General features: G+C 38.5%; 1 protein-coding gene across 1 annotated transcript; it reads right to left on the minus strand.

Annotated features, from left to right (window-relative positions):
* Positions 1–3,656: 3,656 nt before the first annotated feature.
* Positions 3,657–18,011, minus strand: HAG2 (histone acetyltransferase of the GNAT family 2). Its single transcript, XM_087696952.1, has 10 exons — positions 17,744–18,011; positions 17,592–17,633; positions 13,299–13,420; positions 13,150–13,218; positions 12,951–13,001; positions 12,801–12,874; positions 12,602–12,716; positions 12,439–12,520; positions 4,714–4,871; positions 3,657–4,573 (listed from the first exon to the last, which is right to left on the minus strand). The coding sequence occupies exons 1-10, from the start codon at positions 17,835–17,837 to the stop codon at positions 3,842–3,844; spliced, it is 1,539 nt and encodes a 512-aa protein (XP_087553078.1). The 5' UTR covers positions 17,838–18,011; the 3' UTR covers positions 3,657–3,841.
* Positions 18,012–24,169: the final 6,158 nt, after the last annotated feature.

The following is a 24,169-nucleotide window of genomic DNA, read 5'->3' on the forward strand; positions in this document are numbered from 1 at the left end:
ATCCCATATTTTCATGATTCTCTTTTTCAACTGTCTTTCTAGCCTATCATCATTGAACTTTGAAGGATTGGTTAGTTGTCGAGGTCAAGGTGTTCCAAGATCTAGGTTGAGCTCCTCCTCACCCTTCTCTTTTTCTTCAGTTTGTTGGGTTGAAGTATTGGCTCCATGCAATGGATACCTTGCCCAATGTGTTTTCACCCTTCCATACTCATCTTCTACGTCTAACTCTTCGTCTATTTCCTCCTCATCATCTTCATCAAAGGCAACATGTGCCTTAAAGAAGGGCACCAACCTAGCCTCACCCTCAGTTCCAACCGATGGAGGTGTTCCAAGATCTAGATCGAGCTCATCCTCCCACTTCTCAAACTCTATTTCTTCTAAGATTGGTTCTTCTTTCGACTCAGCTGCAACTTGTGGGTGCAAGGGCCCATCATTTTAAGAACTCCACCTATCTTCCTCCTTTTTGTTATAGCCTTAACTCTATCATAATATTTTCTACCTTTAAAATCATATCCATTTCCCATCCTTCTTTCTTCACATAGTACTATATCTTTTCTTTTTCTTCTTGACCACACCTTTGGATTGGCATTCTTCAAGGTAGGGATAGTCAATGTAGAGGTAGTCTCTATGCAAGTGATAGTCACTAGAAAACTCTTCATGGTAGTAGTATCCATCTTCTTCGAGAGGATTTTCGTTGTAGAGGTATTGGTCTTCAAGGTAGACTTCTTAGTAATAGTCTTTAAGATAGTGAACAAGGTAGTAGCAGTCAATGGCTCCTTGTTGGGAACGAGGTGTTCCAAGATAAGACTAAGCTCATCCTCTCCCTTGTCTTCTTCAGCTTCATCTAACCAAAGTTCTTATTCTATCACTTGTTTCTTCTTTTCTTGGCTCTTCTGTTCTTATTTGGTTAGCTTCACTCCCTTCTTTAGATCTTGGACTCTTTCAACTCTCATCTGTTTCAAGTATGGTTCAGCCCACTCCTTAGCTTCTTTGGATCTAGAGCCAATCTCTCAATTCACCTCAACATGATTTCTCCTTATAGCTCTGTGTCAAGGTCTCGGGCCATCTTCACTTGTTACAACTTGGCTCTCTCTCGCACTTTGATCAACTGACAATCAATGTCCTCCAAGTTTTCATCCAACTCTTCAACCTTGTCTTTAAGATTATGGAACTTGCATTCCTTTATAGGTCATCTTCGATGCTTTGATAATCTTCTTTGTCTACTCAATCAGTTTGAGCTGCAACTCCTTGTATGTGATTTTAAGCCAGTGACCTCTCTTCTTTCTTTTCAAAGAAAGTAACCTTCCATAGCTTCAACCCTCTCTAAGACATTTTTTGAATGCTATGCCATGCATCTCTATCACGCCATGGCTCCCTTCCAACTTTGTTAGCACATTAGGTTTTTCAATTTTCAATAGGTAGCATGCTTGGGGGGACATCACAACATGGGGCATTATACCGTGTCATATCAAGATCGTCACATCGCATTGCATGACATGTTATGGTAGGATCCTCACATCCGTGAACCTACTCCCCTCTAGAGCTAATATGCTCCGCACCAAAGTTGCTCTAATATTAAGTGTAACAAACCTTTGCAAGACTTCAAGTCATAACCTATCATGAGGCACCAAAATGGCACAACAAAAAGACATATGCTATATATCAATAAGGAATCCTTTATATTCACATTATAGAAAGATACAATATTGAGACATATCTCAAGACTACACCCTAGTGATACCACACATGTAAGGGTTCACCACTACGCATAAGGAATCACATGTAAAAGCACATCCCAAGCAAAGCTTTGAGTGAACTACTACACCCTATATAGGTGTGTCTCGCAACAACACTATGTCATACCTACAAAGGCTTTATAGGTGGGGAGGGAGGGGAATATAGATGGAATCAATGGTCCAAGGCTTTGACATCGACTCTTAAACATTGACACCACATTTTATGCTTGCCTCATCAAGCATCCTTTTTGAAGGCTTTGCACTTAATTGAACTTGAGTTCAAGATCTGATTGGGGCTCTATCTGGTATCTGTATTACTCTCAAAAAGTATATCGAAACTAAGGTATTTATTTGTGGCTCTGGCACATGGCATCTATATGTGCTACATGACATGATGCGAAAGACCACCCTATCACACGAGCAACCTCTCATTCATACTCTCATTAGTCTCATTACATGCATCCTTAGTAAATCACTTCATTCTTAGGGTTCAATCCAGTCGTTTAAAAATCCACAGGCTATGATCTCCACATAAGGGCCTGTTTTGCAAGGGATCCAACATGTCATTAAGAGTTCTTCACTCACTGCCAAATGCAGTAGTCAATGCATGCAAGGGCTTTAGCTGCTGCTTGTATGCCCCATTTTTGTAAACAAAAGAGCTTAGATTATGAAAAAAGGGAAACCCTAGGAAGCAACACTGGACTGTTTGGTTCTTGCATTAGATAAAGGCCCAAAATTCAATCACGTGTACTCAGTGATATTGTTCAGCCCTGGAAATTCATACTGCAGAATTTCGAATGGCAGTCCAGTTGACTTTGACCAATACCCTTCATCTGTAAGCTCGTCGAGAATATTTCTCTCCTATAAGAATGTGGCCTAGACCTGCCAGACTTGACAGAACAAGGGGTATTCACGGGGCAATTTGTTTATTATAGGTGAAGTTGCCCACTTTTACATATGTGAAATCGAGTTCAGTTTGCCTGAGAATAAGCCCTTACTGGACGGATCATCACTCAAAAGATACAGAGACTGATGCACCAAGTGTGTGAGTGCATGTGTCAAATCAGTGTTACATCAGACAGCAAATCACTGTGATAGCATTCACAGATGAAGTTAACCTGATAGATGGCCATTTGAAATATGTAAAACAATCTGGCTTTGCCTGGATGATTTATGTTAAGTTATTAACAGCTAGCTAACTTCTACAGATTGCTGGACTAAGATTGCCACCTAAAAAGCTGCTGGTCAGTCAGGTTACTCATCAAGATAGTGATGTATTACAGATTGGTCACATCATTAGACCTTTCGTTTGCTAGATAACCTGGAAAACAATGAATACTTGTGCATCCACTAGACAGCCCTCTAGATTTGTTTAAGGTGTTTTTCTGGTTCTCATACATTTCAGCTAAGCTTTAAGTGAGATCTCATTTGAAGATTCTCAAGCTAATTGTTCAAACTATATAATTTGGACTATTGAGTTTCGTGGTACTAAAGTTGGTTATGCCATCAGTGCCATGAAACACGGTTGTACTTAAATACCAACAGTAAATGGCACTGCTTTCATGCAACACATTTGTACAGTAACGTTTTAAAAGACTTTGAAACACACACTAAATTAATTGTGTTCAATAACTCACATGAAACTTGGAGTACGTGGAGTAGCACATGCAAATCTAGTGGATGTCCACGATTCCTATCTGTAATATCCCATCGATGTATGTATCTACCAAAGATCTCCCACTCAAGCAGAGGAGATCTCAAACATCACTAACTTGGCCATTGACTGTACAGGCTCACCCAAACACATTCCAGAGATCGGCAAACCCTCCCTCACACTGGAACTCCTAAGATGGCACTTGCCCTGCCAACCGAAGAATCTGCTGAAGCAATTTTGTCCCATACATGAAACAGGTCGTCGTGTGCACCAATAAAACACAACTGTAACTTTTTTTATCAGTGTTATTATGTATAGAACTATGAATTTCAATGACTAAAGGAGCATGAGAATCATTGACACTTGAACCCTTGGCATTTCCTCCCAACCTTTTGGAGTTGTGGGCCTAAAGAGTATTTCGGCAGCAAAAATCCCCACCACACACTTGAGGCTAAGAAACAAGTGATGTACCAGCCGTTGCTAAATGCCGTGAGACCTTCTCCGCTACCATTTCTATTTCTTCTTCCCTTTCACAAATCAATTCCTGGAGCTCTTTCTCTGTGTCAACTTGACATTGAACATCTACAGCATCTTGAAGATGCTGCAGTTCCCCTTCTGCACTGCCATTGCTGTCAATTTTGTTGGAGGGTTTCGTTTTAAGCATCACAAATGTCTTGGAGCTGTCATAAATGTTTTCTGTATCAATAATCCTCTTATTGTGATCTACCTTTTTGCTCTTTGACTTTCCAAAAATTTCAAGCCTCACACGCCAAGCCACTAGATTTTTGAACATTTCCTGTGCACGCAATTCATTTTCACGTAAATGAAGAAAAAGAAGCACATCCCAACAGCGTTGAAATTGCCCTTTGCTTATTTTGAGACTCTTCCTGACTGCTTCAACAAGACCAGGTGAGGGCATCCATTTTTCGAAATTCTCAAGTTCAACAGACTCCTGTGGCACACAGATTGCACTTATGCTGCCCAGTGTGGTCTGCAGGTGGGATCTGGCAGTTTCAAAAGCAAGAATGTGTAATACGTCCATGCAATCCCGTAACTCCTGTAACTTCTCAGATGGTTCTTCCATTGTAACCTCGTAGCAATTTCGCTGAATGGCTACCTGGTACACGGCCTTCAAAAGCTCAAGTGCATTAGATCTTCCTTGATATGGAGGAAGTACAAGGATCTGCAAACATCAATAGTAAGTCATTAATACCAGAAAATGATGAAAAATAAGACTTGCCAAATGAAATCTGGTGGCAGCATTTAAACACTTAGCACTCAAAACCCACCCACTTATGTGCAGAGCCAGATGATGCGACTTGCCTGACTAATTCTAATCCTTGTGCTGTCAGGATATTTGAAAAAGTTATACACTGCGCAAAATCCAACCAGTCTCCATGGGCTCTCAGGCTCTGATGAAACCTTTTCCAGGTCAACAAGGACCTCCCATCTGGAATCCCTGTTTTCTATAGGCCTGCCACCTACAAATACAGACATCAGGAGTAAAGTTCCTGAAACACACCCCATAAAATCAAAGAAGATATTATATGTGCAAGAACAGCACTTCAGTTTGCATTGTCTCAATTTCTTCTTTTTTTGACACTTCTGAGACACCAACTATCAAACGAGAGGTAAAGTAGCATGTATAAGATAACATTATGGGTCTCATCTGGAAGTGCCAACTTAGAAAAATTTCCAGACCATTCTTGGTGTACAAAAACAATAAATCAATCTCAGAAAATGAATGTACAACCTGGGTGATTCCAGTTTTCATTCTTATAAAGAAAGGCAATTAAAATGCAAGATATAATAAATCAATTATGAAAATGAAAGAGCAATCTGGGTGATTCCACTTGTGATGCTTCTGTGGTCTGATCGCAATTTAAAATGTGCTTAGATTTGCCCATTGCCCATTGCCCATAACATGGCATGAATGAATCGTGTGCTAAGAATACTCACCTGTATGCCACATCACTATTGGCTGATTTCAAGTGTCTCTGCATGTGATCCACAGTTTCCATGTAAGCTGACATGCTGTTTGAAAACCTTCTTAGGACTTGAAAGGCTACGGCACACTTCATCTCAAAATCCTCATGTTGTGAGCGAGAGAAACCCAACCTCTGTCAACTTGCAAGACACTCCCTGACATCATGTGTATGCTTTGATAGAATTAACAAAAGGCTCTTTGTTATAGGGTATACGTAGGCATGCCTTTTTTACTTATCCAATGCTCCCTAACCATGCGAGTATCCAATAAGGCATTAGAGCTTAGGCCGTGCCTTCATGAGCAGAGCTTGGTCATGCCCATTTGTAATAAAAGCTTGCTCCATTGGCTACTGTGTTGAAAAATGGTGGATGGTCAATGAATAGGCCAACTAAGTGCACAACTCACACACCCTTTAAGCCACAAATAATCCCCCCCCCCCCCCCGCACATACAAACATAAGCTGTATACCGTTAACACACACTATCAAATGATGGGTGAACTATATAAATTAGTGCCAAGAGCCAACATCAAGAGATCCAACAAATGTCCAACATGTCCCATACCACAATAGCTAACAGAAGACCCTCAAGATCATAGCGCACACAGCAATGACCATTGCTGCATCACAGATGCTCCAGCTTTGTCAACCATGCTGGATGGGCCTCAGAGAAAGTATCAAATTCCATGTCATATCATCATGTACAAGGAAGTCTGGGAATAACACAAATCTCTCATCCCTACACACAAACTTGGAGAAGCAATGTATGAATCTTGGATTCCCCACCTTCAACCATCCTTCCAAAGGGGTCACTCGTGCAAAGACAAAAACTAGGACAATCACTAGCTCATTCTCTAACCATCCATCATGCATTTGAAGGTACACCAGCTTTAAGATTTCTCAACCGCCAAATAGAGTAATACATGTAGAAACCGCACTTCAGGATCCACCACATCATATGAATGAGGAGCGCTGAAACTGGCCTTCTGAAATGGTCTAGAGGGCAGTTGCCAATGAGCATAAACTAACTTGCACACATAAAATAAATCACCAAATAAACAAAAGACTCATTGAACAAGACAACTAGAATGCTCTTGCACAAGCAATAACACACAATAAGCCCCAAAGGTTGACACCCCTTACAATATGCTTTTATCATTATTCAAAGCTTGCTCAAATCACATGTGACCTGCTAGAACAAACCAATCTCTCTTGATACTAGTGATTCCCATATACCTTGCTTTTGAATCAGCCCAAATTTCTCTCCAATTCAGTATCCTCAATTGACCTCACCAACCTTAACCAAATGTGTAACAAATCTGTTGATTCACACTCTAACAAGTGTAAAGCATATGAATACACACTGTCCTCCGATATACTTGTAAAAGTGATATGACATCAAAGGTGTATATAAAATCCTACCTTGTTACACACTGCAAATAATTTGTAATGCATGCAATTCTCAATTCTTAACTGATCCAATCTCCTCCATAAAACCCAAGCCTATTCATGCATCAATCCCGATGCTTTGCCCTAACCCTTTCACGCCCAATTTACTATCAAGCTAAGTACATTCAAACCTGCACTATTGCTATACCAGACAAGCATTCAATCCATGCCCCAAACCAAAGGGCAATTTCTCTAACCCTTGCTATATGCATTTCATTTGGTATTGCCTTACACTTTCCTAATTTTCCTATGTATTTCTTACAATAGAACATAATCTGATTTTGCATGCTTCAAATTAGTACAAATGGTTGTATTTCAGTGTTTTCAAACAATATAACTGATCCACTAGTATGCAGTGACCTTGTCACAAATTATAGCATTCAAAAATGCATATGAACTCTTCAATCTACAAAACCCTAAAAATGGCAACCAACATTTGAGCCCAATTTCATGGTTTCACAACAAAGTTGTCTAGAAAGTGCATAAGGCTTGAGATCTCGAAGAAAAAAATAGCATCTCAACGCCTTGTGTTATAACATGTTTCACCCATACTTGGATCAAAAATAATAACATTACCTATTGTAAATGGAGCTATAGAGCTGCCCAATGGATTTCCCATTACAAGAGAACATAGACTATTGTCCAAAGTCCATACACGTGTCCATCGTTGAAACCTGCAACTTCTGCCGCAAAGAAGAAAAAAATGACTTTGCTCTAAATTTTTGCTTCTTATATAATAGAGAAAGAGGTCCCGAATAGCTAAGATCAGCTTTTTAAATTAGTCAACTGCTCCTTAATAAAATCTTGTTTTTATTCGAGAATAATTAATGCTAGGATCCTTAATCATGAGTCCATCCCTCACTAGACCAAACTTAAGCTCAAGGCTTGCTTCATAGCTTGAGTATAGTTCTTACTAAACAAAACTTCTGATATAACTCATCACTATGCCAAGAGCTAGGGATACCATAATAGCGAAAAGGCAAGCACTCAATCTCTAAATGCAAGAAACAAGGCATAGCAAAGCAAAAACAGTACACTCTCCTTAAGTAGGAGTGGATAAGGGCAAGCAAGTGCGAATGGTCTTGAGGGAAAGGGAAAAACCTAACCCTAGCCAATTGGGGCCATATAAACAGCCCATGGGTCTACATTAACTAATAGAGTGAGGTGACCCTAGTTGTACTCGTAGGCAACTTTATAAGCAAGACATGTTCTTGTACTTTGTGCCTCCTCTCCCTCTTGTGCACACACTTCAATGTTAGCTTGCACTCTGATTTCTTCACATGGTATCAGAGCCACCTCTAATCCTTAGCTTCCCTCAACCTCATTACTCCACTAAGTGCACTTGAGTTGTTCATGTCATCTTATCCTCTTCTTCCACCATAGCTACCTGTCAAATCCCTGACCTTGGAGGGCTTGAGAAAGACAAACCAGACTGCGTCTCTTCCTGCTTTCTTCTGGAGAAGTGTCCAGTACCTCAGGGCACAGCTGCACGTCGCATCAAACCCCAACATTGGTGTGCGTTCAGCCCGGCATTGTTCATTTCGCTGATCAGGCACAGTCTGTGGCAGCGAGAGGATTCGTACAACAATACGCACTGTAGGGGGCACAATCCTGATGGCCATCATAGGGCTTTTGTAGCCCCTATAGCAAACCATCTCCCCCTTAGAGGGTTTGGCTTAACTCTCTTCCTACTACCTACTGCAAACAAAACCTTAACTGTGGTTCATAGTCTGCCATAGCCAAAAGCTTGCAAGCTTGGGCATTTGACTTATTTAATAATTTGGGCATTACCAACAACGATTCTAATCATTGAAAAAACTTTGTCCGAATCAGTTATTGCCCTACGTAGCTCAAATGCAAAGGTTTTCCTCATCTCATGGACACTACTAAGCTTGTGAAGTTTGACCTTTATTATGAGTAGAAAAATGAAAGTTGATACAAGTGCTTCTTAGCACTATTGATGTATTTAGCTAGTATTTCTTATTGTTTGCTACTAGTAAATCAAAGAAATTAGTATTATTGTACTCTCCTCTAATTCATCCCATAGCATAAAGTTGATTGATCAGCCTTGTTCCACAAAGAACTCCTCTAATAAGCCGCATCATCAAGAGGAGCCAGAAGTGCAATCTAAGTTTACTTCACTAAAGTCAAAGAAAACAATCAAACATAAAAAAAGGGTTGTTCAAAGGCAAGAACCAACTAAGTCCTATTTTGAAATACTCTATATGTATGATTTTCAACCATTCTCATACTTGCAGTTTTAATTGTAAAATCTACATTGTTTTCGTTCTTGCACTAGTGGCTCTTTGTAAAGCATCAGACACTGCTACTTACACTAAGCAAGTAGTAAGACCTTCCTACAACCTCAATCTATGTCGACCTTTGTCCTCAAATTCGTAAATTTAATGGCAAGGACTTTCACCCTTGGCAAGTACTCATTAAGTACAAAATGATGGAGAGAGGATATTGACCTCTCATTCAAGGAACTAGTTGATTCTACAAATCCTTTTGATGTGGAGGATAATCAATATGCTTAGGCAATAATTATGTTACACTTAGATAAATCCTTGATTCGTCATGTTGATCAACTCTCCACTGACAAGGAAAAATGGGACAAGCTTGAAAAGCTCTATGGTGTGACAGGTAAAAACACTACGATTTTCCTTAAGATTGAATTCTTCAGCTTGAAATATAAAGCAAGAGAAGACTTGGGAAATTTTATTTTTCATATGAAGGGCTTCATGGCACAGCTTTCTTCAATGCAAGCGCTCCATGATGAGGATGCTATTGCCATTCTTTTAAAAGCTGTCAAAAAGGTATTTTCCACACTTGTAACAACTCTTACTAATATTCCCAATCCTACCTTGGCAAGTACCACCGAATCCTGTTTGGATGAAAAAGGAATAAAAAAAAGGAAGCACCAGTCAAACATCTACTTCAACATCCCGTGACCAAGTCTTGGTGCATACAATTGTTAATAAGTCTACTTTTTGTAAGAAGAAAGGACATATTGTAAACAATTGTTGAAAAAAATACCCAAAAAATATGAAATGTAATAAATGTAAGGACATGATGTATTACCAGTAAATGTCCTAACCATCCTGAAGTACTTAAGAAATTGGAGGCCAATTTTACCTCCCAATCCTCGATGATACAGAATGCCTTTATAGATCAAGCTACAAGGATGGTTATAGTAGGCAGAAAGGATACACGACTCAAAAGAGTCGATCATCGGTCTACTATCCAAGATTATTAAGGTAATGTCTGCATTTCAACTTATCCTCTGTTATTATTTATTGTAATTAAGTGCTTGATCAAGTTTTATCACCCTGTTAAAAGAGAAAGGCTGGTTTCAACAACCATAAGAAAGTTGTGCTTACATGAGATTCGTAAGATGCACCTATCTATTCTGCTCTTCTTTGATGTATTCTAAAGAAGTTTTACCAACGATTATCTTCTACAAGACATCTCCGAAATACGATCAAATCTTCCAATGTACGAGACACTTTCCACCATGTGAGTTGTGATCCTTTATAGACAATTTCAACAACTAAAGTTTGAGTCTAAGACACTATTCAATTTTTTTTTGCTCCGTGTTACACAAGTACAAGACCAACTTCAACACATACAATCTACCCTTCCAAAGACACATCTCATGGAAATGGTACTCTACAAGCTCTCCCCAAAGTTTTATGGGGTGGCGAATGCTTTGCGAGCACAGAACTCATCTACACCTATGAACTTCACACATGTTCTTAAGATTGCTTGACCACGAGGCATCTTTACATTCTATAAGAAAGGCTTCCATCTCATTATGGAGGTTCCAATGAGACCTTTACAACTTCAAAGAAAGGTGACAAGAAGAAAAAGTCGAAGGCCCGTGTTACTACTTTGGCAAGAGGAGACACTAGCAAAAAACTACAAGGAGTTGGCAGCCTTACAAAAGAAAGAAAAGAATAAGCAAGATGGAAACTTCTTTAAGAAATCATCCTCTTTCTCAAACTCTCGACTATGATCCTCTGACCACAACGTAGTCCAAGGCATAGAAAGAATCTACTTCTTTAGATTGAGGAAAGGACTTGGTGACACCTTCCTCTACCGTTTTCTACTCCAAGTGATACAACCATCCCTCACAACTCTCCAATGTCAAAGGAATGTGAAAGATTGGTGAGATGGAACAAGTGAGTCTCATCTATACCAATATACAAGTGTACAAGTTCTAGAGAGATGTTTCTGACGCATCAATTGAAGTTTGGCAAGTTCAAATTTTGAAGCTAGAATTGACATCCAAGTTCATGATGGACTAATGTTTGACAAAGATTGACTCCTAGCCTTGGGCTCACACGAGGGGACACTTTGGCGGGTCCTAAATCCATGGTCACATATAATCAAACGCATTTTTGAGAAAATGATCTATGTTACTATGAGACATTGATGACAAACACAAAATCATGCTATGATTTTTCTCTATTTTCAAGAGCTGATACGATCGACACTAACCTCAAGTTCTCTCCGAGACACCTTGGTAGTAGCTTAATCACGATAGCTTGAATATCCATGGTTCTACTTTGATGATTCTATGTTGTATGGACTTTGCTGAGCCATTATCATTGTATCATTGTATTGTATCAAATCACTCATGATCTGAGAGGATGTCAGCAAGGATGTCAACTCGTGTGTGAATCAGTGCATGCTAGTTAGGACTAAGCACACTTGTCCTTATTTTCGATATTTTAGTATGATTTATTTGTATGACATTTGTGGCATTTTATACCAATCAACCAACATTTAACATTGATCAACTCACTCCTACATTTGACCTATTTTGTGGTTGTATTTAGTGGGACTCCTCTTCAATCATCACCATTATCAAGTAGACTTTCCATTGGAAAGAGAAGTTGATACCAATGTCCATACAACCAATGACTCACTATCGTATGCAACTGTCTCATGTTTGATATATGAAGTTCATTTCCCACCCAAGCATATCTTTGAGTTTTTTTTTTTTAGAGTATTCTTTTGTTTTCTTTCTTTTCTATCTTTGTTCAACAATTTATTTCAACACTTGTCTGTGTTTCTATTACTACACCACTTCTAACATTTGTAAAGTTTATTGCAAACCAATACTAAAGGTGACAAGGTCCTATTGAATACTTATGAATCAATTGTGTCATCTTAAGTCATATACATAAATGTATGCAAGCATGGCATGAATAAATGCATTAGCACATCCAACATACTTATTACACACATATAAGCACAATGCATAGGAAAATTCTTCAGTAATAGATACACCACATATATTTGATGACATGCATTTGTGTGATATTATGCTCTCTCAAACAATGACAAATCTTTCAATTTTACATTCCTTAAAAATCAAGGACTATAAACTCATTGAAATCTGTGATTAAAAGCACATACAAAAACTGAATATGTTCCTGTACACATTATGCATGCTTGAAAAATGATATTAAAGGAAGCACTTATGTGCACAGCGCTGCCAACAAGTATTCAAATCATGTTTTGATTTAAGTATTACGTCTTTGCCATTGCAAGAGGATAACTTGAAATGACTATAAATCTTCCAAGTATAGATATTTATACATCTTACCTTCAATGAACATCAGTACAAGGGGTGTCAAGCGTGAATACCAATCCATAACCTCAGCTGCACTTAAATCCAGCAACAATATCTGCATAATATTGACCAGCTATTTATGACAACACTTGCTTTATGCTCTCAAACAGATCAGTCTCATGCTTGAGAATATTACCTCCTTACTGATATCTTCAACAGCATCATCAACTTTAATCCAAGCCTGGCCCGATTCTTGACCTTTAGCCTTTCTCCAAGATGCAAGCCTCTTTCCATATTGATGACTGACAACACTGGACTTTATAGAGTATTAAAATTATTAACCTGGAGCAAAAGCTTAACCATGTGAAAGTTAACAGTTGTGCTGCCTAATTTACCTCAGCTGGTTGTTAGAGTCTATGCTTTGAAGAAACACATTGCGATCTTCAACCAAACCGACCCCAAAAATTTCCTGAAAATTTTGCATTGCTCTTTTAAAGCAAAATATTAAAAACCATTCTGGTTAGAGTGTGGCTAAAGAATCGCACCTTGAAAATCTTCTCAAGATCTGTAACTTGGTGCTTGCCATTTTTTACATCCTGCTCCATACATTGCAGTTCCAATGAATATATTATCAAGCAGAAAACTGCAGGAATATCACCACGCAACATTGTTTTTGTAAACAGGACTGATTTACCCGGCTGCTTATTCAAAAAGAAAAAGCTCCAAGGGTTGCCATGAACTTGCCTGCTGTTTTTCAGAATAAGCAATATCCATATGTGCATGAAAAGACAAAGCATGGAACCAGACAGTTATCTGCATTTGATAGATGAAAATAGTTAAATAGCAACAAAAGACAAACTGTACAGTCTCAAAAGTATTTATAGTCGGTTTACCTTAAGATCCTTGTAACCATAGATTTTTCCTTCTTCTCCAAAGAAATGCTCACTAAAATCTGAAGCAAAATCTGGAGCCACCTCAATACCCTGATTTTCTTGCATGTCCTTTGCTGAGCTTACTGTTGACACCATATCCCATAAAGTTAACAGTCCTTAAAAAGCTAAACCACACTGAAAGGAAAGCTGTAAAGGAAGCATATGGATTGAAACTAGTGTTTACAAATCAGGACAGGAGGAAGAGGAGAGAGAAAAACTTAAGCAGAAGCACATTTCCAAGAGTAGATGGGCACATTCTTTTGGTCTTATATTTGGTTTAACAAATGCTCCCACAACTCTCCCCTGAATAATAAATAATTTGTTTAGCCCTCATGCCATTTAAGCAGTTTTTTTTTTTCATTAGGAAAATACTGGTGGGCCACAACACCTCCATCTCCTGTTACCACTCATTAAGGCCAGAAATTCACATGTTTATGCAAGAGCATCTAAAGCAAGAAAAAACATGTTTGTCCTGTTGTCCAAAATAAGACGAGCTGGATTAATGTTTTCAAACATTAAAGCAGCTAATCATGTCAACACCAATGATATAGATCATTGACCTAGAACAAGCCCTATGAGATGAGTTTGCAAAGACTGAAATTTGGCTAAGGCATAGTGTCAATGGAGTGGGACATAGCATGACCATTAATCATAGCAAACCCACTTAATATATGATTGTGCCCACATCCTGATCAAGGTATAATTGCATGATTGTACCATGTGGCAATCATCATCCTCATATTGTTGTTCTATACTTGAACTAGAGCAAATATATGGCATAATGTGCAAAAAAATTCATGGTGGTAGATTAGCACCAAAGTCATAAGCCATGCACACACACAAGCATTGCTAGGCATCATGGTTGAGCAACCAAAACTTGAACCTAAATATACCATTATTTGCTCAACACTTTTTGGCTCATTTATAGATCCCCCAAGAAGGCACTTCAGCCATTTTGTACAACACTCCAAACAATCTTCTAGCTCCATTCCTATAAAAGCAACTGAGTGTGCATTCCACTTTTTGGATCCCTTGTGCCCACACTTGTCACCATCATTTTCTACCCTCATCCCCATCATCCAAATGTGCTACCCTTGCTACCAACCATCTACATTAATACTTGGTTGCTACAATATTTTGTGGACTCTTGTTGATACTAGCTAGCACATGGGATCCATCTAAAGTGTTTGCCCATTGCCAACCATCTCAAACTTTTTTGCTACAATCTATGACTCTCCTATCCTATTGCAACAACCACCACATGATCTACAATAGGCAGCCACATTCAAATCTATGTCCTTGGTTGGAACCTGGAGATTCTATATTTATTGGCGTCATCAACAAAAAATTTCACATTTCTAACTCTACACCCTCATCATCAAATTCCATCAAAAAAGTGTGGAGCAACAAAAACAAAAAGACAGTGCTGATAGATTTGCTATAAACACAAAGGACTCAAAAGAACAACAAGAATACAATGAACCCAGACAAAATAGGTCAAAAAATGGAATCCATATACCGAGGCTCAAGAGTGTCCACAATGGTATAGACTATGGACAACCAACATAGTGCTGCCCTCTCTCCACCAAGAAGTCTATACCATTATGGACACTCTTGAACCCATAGTCTATACCATTGTGGACACTCTTGAGCCTCGGTGTGGATTCCATAGTCTATACTCTCCACCAAGAGTGTCCACAATGGTATAGACTTCTTGGTGGAAAGTATAGACTATGAAATCCATAGACCAATTGGCCAACAATAAATGTGGCGCAAAGTACCGATTGGCCAACATTTAATGTGCCTAGCATAAAACCAAAATACACTCTAACAGTACACTCCGTTGTCATGTACTCTACTAACAATATCATCATCACACAATCACTCCACATCCCCAAGGCTATCGCCAAGCTGTGCATTGTTGTGTTATGCCATTCCAACCCCAGAGATTGCTACATTTTGACATCTAGCTTGCTTCCCTTTTGTACTCAACCCTCCGTATCAGGTATACTACATCAATTGGCCCTTGGTTGCTATATTTTATCACTCGTAACTCCAAACTATTGCTCCTAACTCATCATTGGTGGTAGTGTTGCACTCAAGATCCGTCCTCGAAAGACAATACTCTCTAGCACTCTCCCTCCGTCTGCTCCAACGAGAGACAATGACTACTAGACATCTCCGCTCCTTCAACTTCCTACATTTGTATCTTATTGTCTCCATTAATCTATTCATCCATTGCATTCTTGTTCCTTTCCTTTGCGTTCTTGTTTGTGTTCATTGTGTCTTGTTTTTGTTTTAATCATGTTCATACACACTGAGTGCACATGCAAACCCTAGCATATATTTACAATAACCACACAATGACTTTCACAAAAACAAGAAGCTCATTGAAACCCAAATCCATTATACCACACAAGTTGGCTATTGTTCATGCATCTTAACTTTGCCAACACTTTATATAGGGTGCATGGATCACAATCAAGACAGACCGTTATTCACTTAAGTTTCTTTTATTAAGCCCCACTCTCAAGTCATAAGCAAGGTGGGCTAAGCTCATACAAGGGTTCAATAACACTACAAAGGCAAAACTTACTCATCTCCAAGTTCCAACACCTTATCCTTTCCAAAAATCTTGACTTCTTACTCTCAAGGGGTATTGGAAAGCAAATGCACATTTAGTAGGATTTGGCAAATAGTTTTAAGGCACTATTCAATTAAGGAAAAGTATCTAAACCCAATGATAAGGACATATGCAAAGTGGTTTACTATTCAAGCAAGGAAAAGTTATTGTGAACAATCATAAGGATATATGCAAGTAAATTCCATATGTATACCACAATACACGTAGTGTTGACCCACTAAAATTAGGGTTGAGCTAATCCCTAAAGATAGTGTGTTTATCTCTATTATATTCTCCTTAAAACAGCTTCAAAAAGTAATTAGCACATATTATCAAAAATCATGCACTTATTTTGGAGTAGTAGGACCTGGCATACTAAAACCATAAATAAATATAGTCAATTATGGGCATCCCTTCATCCCATTCTGATCATTCATCATTACGCTCAGCCATATCACCTCACATTGCTGCCCATACCCCATCCTAGAGCTACTAACACCATCAACAGCTGATGCCCCCCTAACTGGAGGACAACATTATCAATGGAGGAAAATTGTTTCAACTACTCCCAGTCTACCACATCATTAGCAAACTGCCACCCTTGTAATATCAACTTACAAAGAGTCATTGGCATTTTCAAGCCACTATTGCTACATTTTGGGTTGGAGCTGGCCACCTTGCTGTTGCCACCTTTATGCAACCTGTTCATATCATCATGCAACTAAAAACAACTTACTGTCATCAATGTCTAATCAATCGATCTATGTTTTGAATGGCCTGTCCTACATTTTTCCACTGCCTAGCCACCTACTGGCATCTACTAGACTCTAGAGGATTACATGCTGCTCACTCTTATTACATCAACGTCATCATCCAACCTATTCGAGTTTGGAACCTGTCATAGGTACACACACTAATACCATTTTCAATCACCTCTATCTAGTCTGTGAGATATGGAGGTATAAGGCCACGGTATCATTCATATTCTCATCCACCCATTCTCATTCAGCATCTTACAGACCCATGTGTTCATCTGTGTTTGCCATATCATCTCTTTACATGGTATCAAAGCCAGTGCTCTTACAAAAGAGCATCCTAAGGTGATCCTCAGAAGATTGGCACTCCTGAGCATGCCAAACCACCTTATAAGATATCTTCCACATGTTCACCAAGGCAATTTCCCTCATGGCCTACACCATCATCTCTGAGGAATTGGTATTCTCAATCTACTCGTAGAACAAAAGGGGCAGAGCTTTATCTCCTCATCGAAATGAATATCCGTCACTCCTAAGGCAAAGTGTAGAGAGAGCTAGGCATGGGTTGAGCACCTATACTCATGATCCACCTTCAGCATATCATTCCACAAGCCAAGCCTAGAACCCGAAGGAAGATGCTACCCCTCTTCATACACACATGCACATAGGCATGCCCACACCCCCAACACGCACGTATATCTGTGCATGGTAGATATCATGCAGAACTTCTAACTATAATTAACTCACGATTAAGACTCTAAACTGCACCAGATAAACATTGTTCGGGTGCGTGCAAAATTGACCAAATTCCAGTTTACATACTGTTACAAAGTACTGATTACTCATATATTTTCTATAATCGAAAGAAGAACTCACCGAGGCGCAGAGTGATGCAGCTACTAGGATCCACACCCGTATCTGAAAAGACATAAGAGCAGGCAAAAAACCGAGGAAACTTCAGAAACAGGGAAGCAATATGATAAGGATGTTTAACATAGCTGCTGGAACAATGACTCGCTTTTACTAGCCTGCAAAGAATGCGACCTTCCGCTGCCGTTTGGCAGGTTTGACAGCCGAGTCGAGACCGTCCTGGGAGGCGGAAGCTTCTTTCTTGGAGTCCATTTCAGGATACGGCGATGGATCAGACGTGAGGAAATCCCTTGATCCGTTTAGTGTCCGCAGAAAATACCTTAAGCATCCGTTGCTTGCACAGAAGAAGCAAAAGCCCTAGCAAGCCTTGAGAGGCTCCGTGAAAGAGGACTGAGGCCTGGCGGGAAAGAGCCGTAGTAGAGTGACCATGCACGGATCCTTTGAAAGCAATTCTATTTCTCAGTAATATCTGATTATTATTATTATTATATTCATTATTGTTCCTAATATTTAATTTTCCATCCTTTGAAAGGAATTCTATTTCTGTGAATAGTATATTTGACTATTCATGTCCCCTGATATTTCTATTGGGAAAATTAGGTCTTCATTGTTATTTAACGCTATCTGGAAAATTTCCAAGAACACTATACAAGTGCTTCAAGACAAGTTCAAGCAAAGGTCCTTTATTCGTAAGTCTTTTCAAATTGGCTAAGATTTTGTGGCTCACCCTTCCATTGTCGTGCCTATTTTTGGCTCTTTTGTCCATCAATCACGTTAAAGAAGTTTGCATCTTTATCCCCACTCTTTTTGAGGTGTGAGGGTAATTATCCTTCCACTTATTCTTGACATTGTTGAATAGTGTGCTTGGTTCATCATGAAAATATGTTCTCTTTTTTAACTTTCATGCCGACAATCCCTTGTAGTTTACCATGCATTTCCAAAGGTCCTTTGGGTCAATCCTCGAAGATGGCAACCAATTGTGCTTCGCTTGAAGCACATCTCGTCCACTCCACTACCTTCTTAGTAAAGAGAGAACTTAGCCTGAATTTGATCAACCTCAATGACCTGCAAGTTGTCTCCAAAATATCTAACCATTTGGCTACTCCCAATACAAAAGCAATGTCCAAGCAAGTGGCAATCATCGCATACATGGGATTGCCCACACAATGAATATGGAACCTTTGCCATTTAAGCCCTCCCCTCGTGAGATTTGGGACAATCATTAGCACTAAGTTTCGAATATGGAGGTAATGGAGTAGTAATTGCCTTCTCTCTCTCCATATTGAAATGCTACAGCACTTTGCTAACATGATCTTTTTGGGATGGATATAGCAATCTCTTTGTTCTATTCTTAATTATGTGTATACCAAGAATGTGATTTGCATGTCTTAGATCCTTCATTTCAAAGGTTTCCATTATCAATATATCATCCATACAGGATGAACATTATCAAGTTTTCATATTTAGCCTTTCGAGTATATAAGCAATGGTCTATCTTACTTCTTTTGGCATGAGATTGTATGAAGGCATCAAACTTATCATAACATTCTTGTGGGGCTTGCTTTAATTTGTAAAGCCTCTTTTCTTTGTCATGTTCTACAAAACCCTCTAGTTACTGCATGCAAATCTCGTCATGAAGGTCATCATGCAAAAATATTATATTGGCATCCAATTGTACAAGGTCCATGTCATCATTAGCCACTAAGGCAAGCATAGTACGAATACTTGTCAATTTCACCATAGGTGAAAATATATTAAAGTCTACACCTTTTTTTGTATAAAGCCTTTGGCTACTAACCTTGCCTTATGCTTTGGTTTAGCATTACATGTACCCTTCAACTTATAGATTCACTTAGGTGGCAAAGCATTTTTATCTTTTGGCAAAGGAACCAACTCCCAAGTTTGATTCTTTATAATGGAATCCCTTTTATACTACATAACTAGCTCCCATATAAGTTAATCCTCACAAGTCATGGCCTCTTTATAACAAATAAGATGTCTCCCCATGATTTCTCAACATCACATAGTCAACCCTAGGCTAAAATATCTTAGGGGAATGAGAGATATGAGTAGATCTATATAGCATAACAAATTGACTTGGAGTGGAAATTTTAGCATCCACTCTTTCTTTTAGAGGTACAATAGAGCTCTCGACATATTACTCAATAGATCTCTCTACTTCTTGCCCACTAACAAAAGCATCACTTGTGTTCTCTTATTGCACAATTGGTGCACTAGCACTTTTCCAACATGGAAAAATAATAAGTGACTTTGTATTTTAGAAAGTGACATCTTTTCCATTTCCTTAAGAGGTTGCTTATGCATCCTCTTCTCATTGAATATCATATCATTACTATAGACAATCTTTCTGTCTTTCATATTCTGATGGTGATAACTTATCTCGCCACTCTATCCATAGCCCAAAAAGTTGCATTTAGTGGATTTTGGCTCTAAGCATATCCTTCATGTCGGTGGTCACCTAATGAGCTACTGAGTAAAGTCTTGCCACATTACCAAGGTGTGTATTGGATGTCAGCTCATGTGGAGCTTGATATCTCAATAGAAATAAAGGGAATTTGAGTCAATCAAGCATGAATGGGAGAATCAAACATTGTAGTCCATTCTTACACCAAATTCTATACAAGAGGCTAGGCATAACTTAAATCCAAGCCATGGAAACCAAAAACAAGGCTACAAATATGTAACGATAGTGCAATATCATGCCAGTATCTATTCACCCTCAATTTACAATAGTGAACTCAATATTTTTATAGCCTTTGATGGAATATTTAGGCAACTTTACTCTCGTGCCTTGGATGGTATAAGCTTTCCTCTGAGTGATTGTGTATATCTTATAGTTATTCGATGGTGATGTCTTATTATCGATCTTGATAAGAGTACATTCTTAAGAAAATGGCTACATCATGCACAAATGCATATATGTAATTCCAATGGAAACTTTTGTTGATTTTATCATAAGTCTTAAACACTCCTAGATGTCCATCTATAGGTGAAGAATGCAACTCCTCTATAATTATCAGCCTCCTAAAAGAAGAAGTAAACGAAATAACAATTTTACCATTAAGCTAGATCATGCCATTTTTAAGTTAGTAATGTGAAATTTTCTCCATGAGACCTTGTTGTAATTTTTGAAAGACATGGCTGAGCTCATCATCCAAAAGGTAGGCCTCATGTAACTCCTCAATCCAATCATTGTGTAGCTTAGTCATTATTTGAAGCTTGACATGTCCACTTTTTGGAAAGCAAATTAGCTACTACCACATTGTCCTTACCCCTTGTATAAGTGATGTCAAAATCATCATTTTGCAAAGTAGCTACCCACCTATGCTACTTAGGAGCAAGATTTGACTAATTAAGAAAGTACTTTGGACCCTATGATCACTCTGAACTCTAAACCAGCGGCGGCCATACAAATAGTGGTGCCACTTCTTTATCACATGAAGAATAGCCAATATCTATTGGTCATAGACATTCATAGCCATTTTCTTATCTATAAACTTGAGACTCTCAAATGCACTAACTCCATGCTCTTGTAGCAATACATCCCTTGTACCACCACAACCACCGGCATCACATTGTATGGGAAACTCTCTAGAGAAATGTAGGAATATCACAATAGGATAAGAAGTAAGAAGTTTCTTTAATAGGTTGAAACTAGAATTTGCAAGTGCATTCAAAAAGAAGGCTTCATTCTTCAACCTATTATTCAAAGGAGTTGCTACAACTGCATAATGCATAATGAAATTGCAATAGAATGATGATAGACCAATAAATCCTCTATGTGGAGTAGTGGTGGTAGGTGTTGGCCAATCTCTGATACATTGCACCTTCTTAGGATCAAGCATGTATTCCTTTTTTACTAACAATATGGCCTAAGTACTCCACCTCTGTTTGTATAAAAGAACACTTCTTCTCCTTAGCAAAGAGTCTGTGATGCCTCGTTACATAAAAAACCTTCCTCATATGTAACAAATGCTCCTATAATGTATTTCTATAAATTAGTATGCCATCAAAGAAAACAAGGATAAACTGAAAGAGAAAAGGCTACAATATCTTATTCATCAACAAAGTCTAGAAGGTAGCTAAAGCGTTGGTAAGCCCAAATGGCATCACTAAAAAATGGTATAACCCACGATCAGTCCAAAAGGCTGGTTTAACTTCATCACCCTCTTGCATACGAATCTAATGATATCCTAATCTCAAGTCAATTTTGGTAAAGAACATAGCCCCCTTGAGCTCATCAAGCAAATCATCTACTTTGGGAATCGGATACCTACTCTTCACTATGATCTTTTTTAGATCCATGTAGTCAATATACATCATGAAGGATCTATCTTTCTTCTTCACTAACAAGACCGTAGATGCATAAGGTGAAGAACTAGGCTCAATTAACCCCATCTCTAGAAACTCCTTGATTTTCTTGGCCACGTCTTCACACTCACATTTAAACAATGTGTAGGGTGACTTACTGACTGGCTTTGAATGTGGCTCTAAATCTATAGGATAATCCATTATTGTCTTAGGGAGTAATGAGGTAGGCACTTAAAACAAATCCCTATACTCCTTAAGTAGAGCTTTCAAAGCTAGATGCTCAGCTAAATTCCCGGGTAGATCCTCAACCAATCTTCCTCAAGGTCATCAACCAATCACACCCAAGCACAACATCTATGGGTCCTGTTTCCGCAATAATTAGGTTCAACTTTGCTTTATAATCTTCAACAAAAAGTATGGGAACTTGTGGACACATTTGAGTGCTAATATCCTATTTACAATTAACTACTTGTACTCTTATTGTTTGTTGTAAAAGAATGGGAAATAGTGCAACCTGTCCCACTACTAACTTATTCTCACAAAACTATGCATACTACCAATGTCTATATCAAGATAAACATATCCTTCCTATGAATGATACCCTCCATACAAAGTGTATTAGAGCTCTTAGAACTTATCCAATCATCCATGGAAATAGAACAAAGGGTAGTGGTAGCAATAGGTAAATCTGTTCCACCAAAATCAAAGGGAACATGCCCACTAGGGTCAAATGAAAATCCATCAACAATCTCATAAGGCTTATCAGGATTCAATTTGTATTCTCACACTTAGTTCTTCACAAACCTCTTCATCAACATCCTCAAGTACTGTCATATTTAATTCTTGGCTTTGGAATTTTTGTAAGTGTACTTAGACGCATGATCAATTGTATCTTTTTCTCTACATTTGAAACATAAACCCTTCTCTTTGTGCTCCCTAAAAAGATCCATAGGTATGAGCTTGCCATTGTTTATTTATTGAATTATTTCTAGAACTATTATCACCTTGCTTAGGCTATACTTTATGACTGATTGCTACCTTTGAAGTACTTTGTTGTCTTGAAGCATAAGTAGGGTATGTAGGGAATTTGGGACTGCTAAATGAAGTATTGGATCCTTCATAATTACCACCAAAGTTGCCATGTTTACCAATAGTCCTTTGCTGTCTAAAAGAAGCCTACATGGGAATACCCTTCCTATACATATGAGCATACCTCTCTGCTAGCTCAATAGTCTAGAATAGTGTGGTGGGTTTCTAGGCCATAACATCAACTAACAAATCGGGCTCTAGACCATTTGTATATTTATGCAACTTTGCATTGTCACTCATACTCTTTACATACATGGTAAGGTTCAAAAACTAGTAGGTATACTCTTTAATTGATAGGCTTCTTTGGTCCACTGATACCATCTTCTAGCCAACTTTTCATTCTCAATGGGAGAGATGAATACTTGAGCCATCTTAGCTTTGAATTCCTCCCAACTATCAACCTACAAATTTTTCCTCTTTATGTACCTCCATCATATATGAGCAAAACTCTCAAGGTAGAGTGTAGCAACGTGAATCTTTTAGTTATCGAACCTATGAAAAATATCAAAATAAGATTATAACTTTGAATTCCACTCTTTCAAATCAATCGGTGATAATGAATGGCCATTATATTTGGTCAACACAATCTTATCATGGAGTTCTCCCTCAACAAAGCCTTGTTGTCCATTAGTTACTTGGGGCTAGGTATCCTGTAGTAGTTGCCAATGTTGTTACAGGTTCACCATAGGTCTATTATAGGTTTACCATAGGGTATAAGTGTACACAAGGGTAACAGAGTAGTTGGGTAGTGATCGGGGTTGATATTTAGCCATCTACATATGCTACATGTTATTCTAGGTTGTACATTGGGTTTTTTAGTTAAACAATTAAATTGGGATGCATTTTGGGATACTTCCTACTTGGTTACATGTGTTGCAAAGTAATTCAAAAATTTTCTAGGGCCTAAATAGAATATTGTAGGTCATATTCAATCTCTACAAGTTATATACAAGTTTCAGCCATAGGTAATAGACCTACGGTGAACCTGTAGTAGTTGCCAATGAAGGGTGAAATAGGCTAAAATACACTATGGTGAACCTGTAATAAACCTCTATAATCCATCTAACTAATCAATGAGGCCCCAATTAATGCTCTTTAGCTAAAATAATTGGGTCTTCAATGCTCCACTCATGGTACCTATGGTGAGGGATATAACGATATAA

Source organism: Lygodium microphyllum, chromosome 17, assembly GCF_053477565.2.
Source record: "Lygodium microphyllum isolate KBCC chromosome 17, Lygodium_microphyllum_v1.1.10, whole genome shotgun sequence".
NCBI lineage: Eukaryota > Viridiplantae > Streptophyta > Polypodiopsida > Schizaeales > Lygodiaceae > Lygodium > Lygodium microphyllum.

Coding starts and splice junctions, on each gene's coding strand:
- HAG2 (XM_087696952.1), bottom strand. CDS start 17,837: ATGGACTCCAAGAAAGAAGCTTCCGCCTCCCAGGACGGTCTCGACTCG. Junction 13,002..13,149: donor CTTATTCTGAAAAACAGCAG/GCAAGTTCATGG, acceptor TGTATGGAGCAG/GATGTAAAAAATGGCAAGCA. Junction 4,872..12,438: donor TGTACTGATGTTCATTGAAG/GTAAGATGTATA, acceptor CTGTATTTGTAG/GTGGCAGGCCTATAGAAAAC.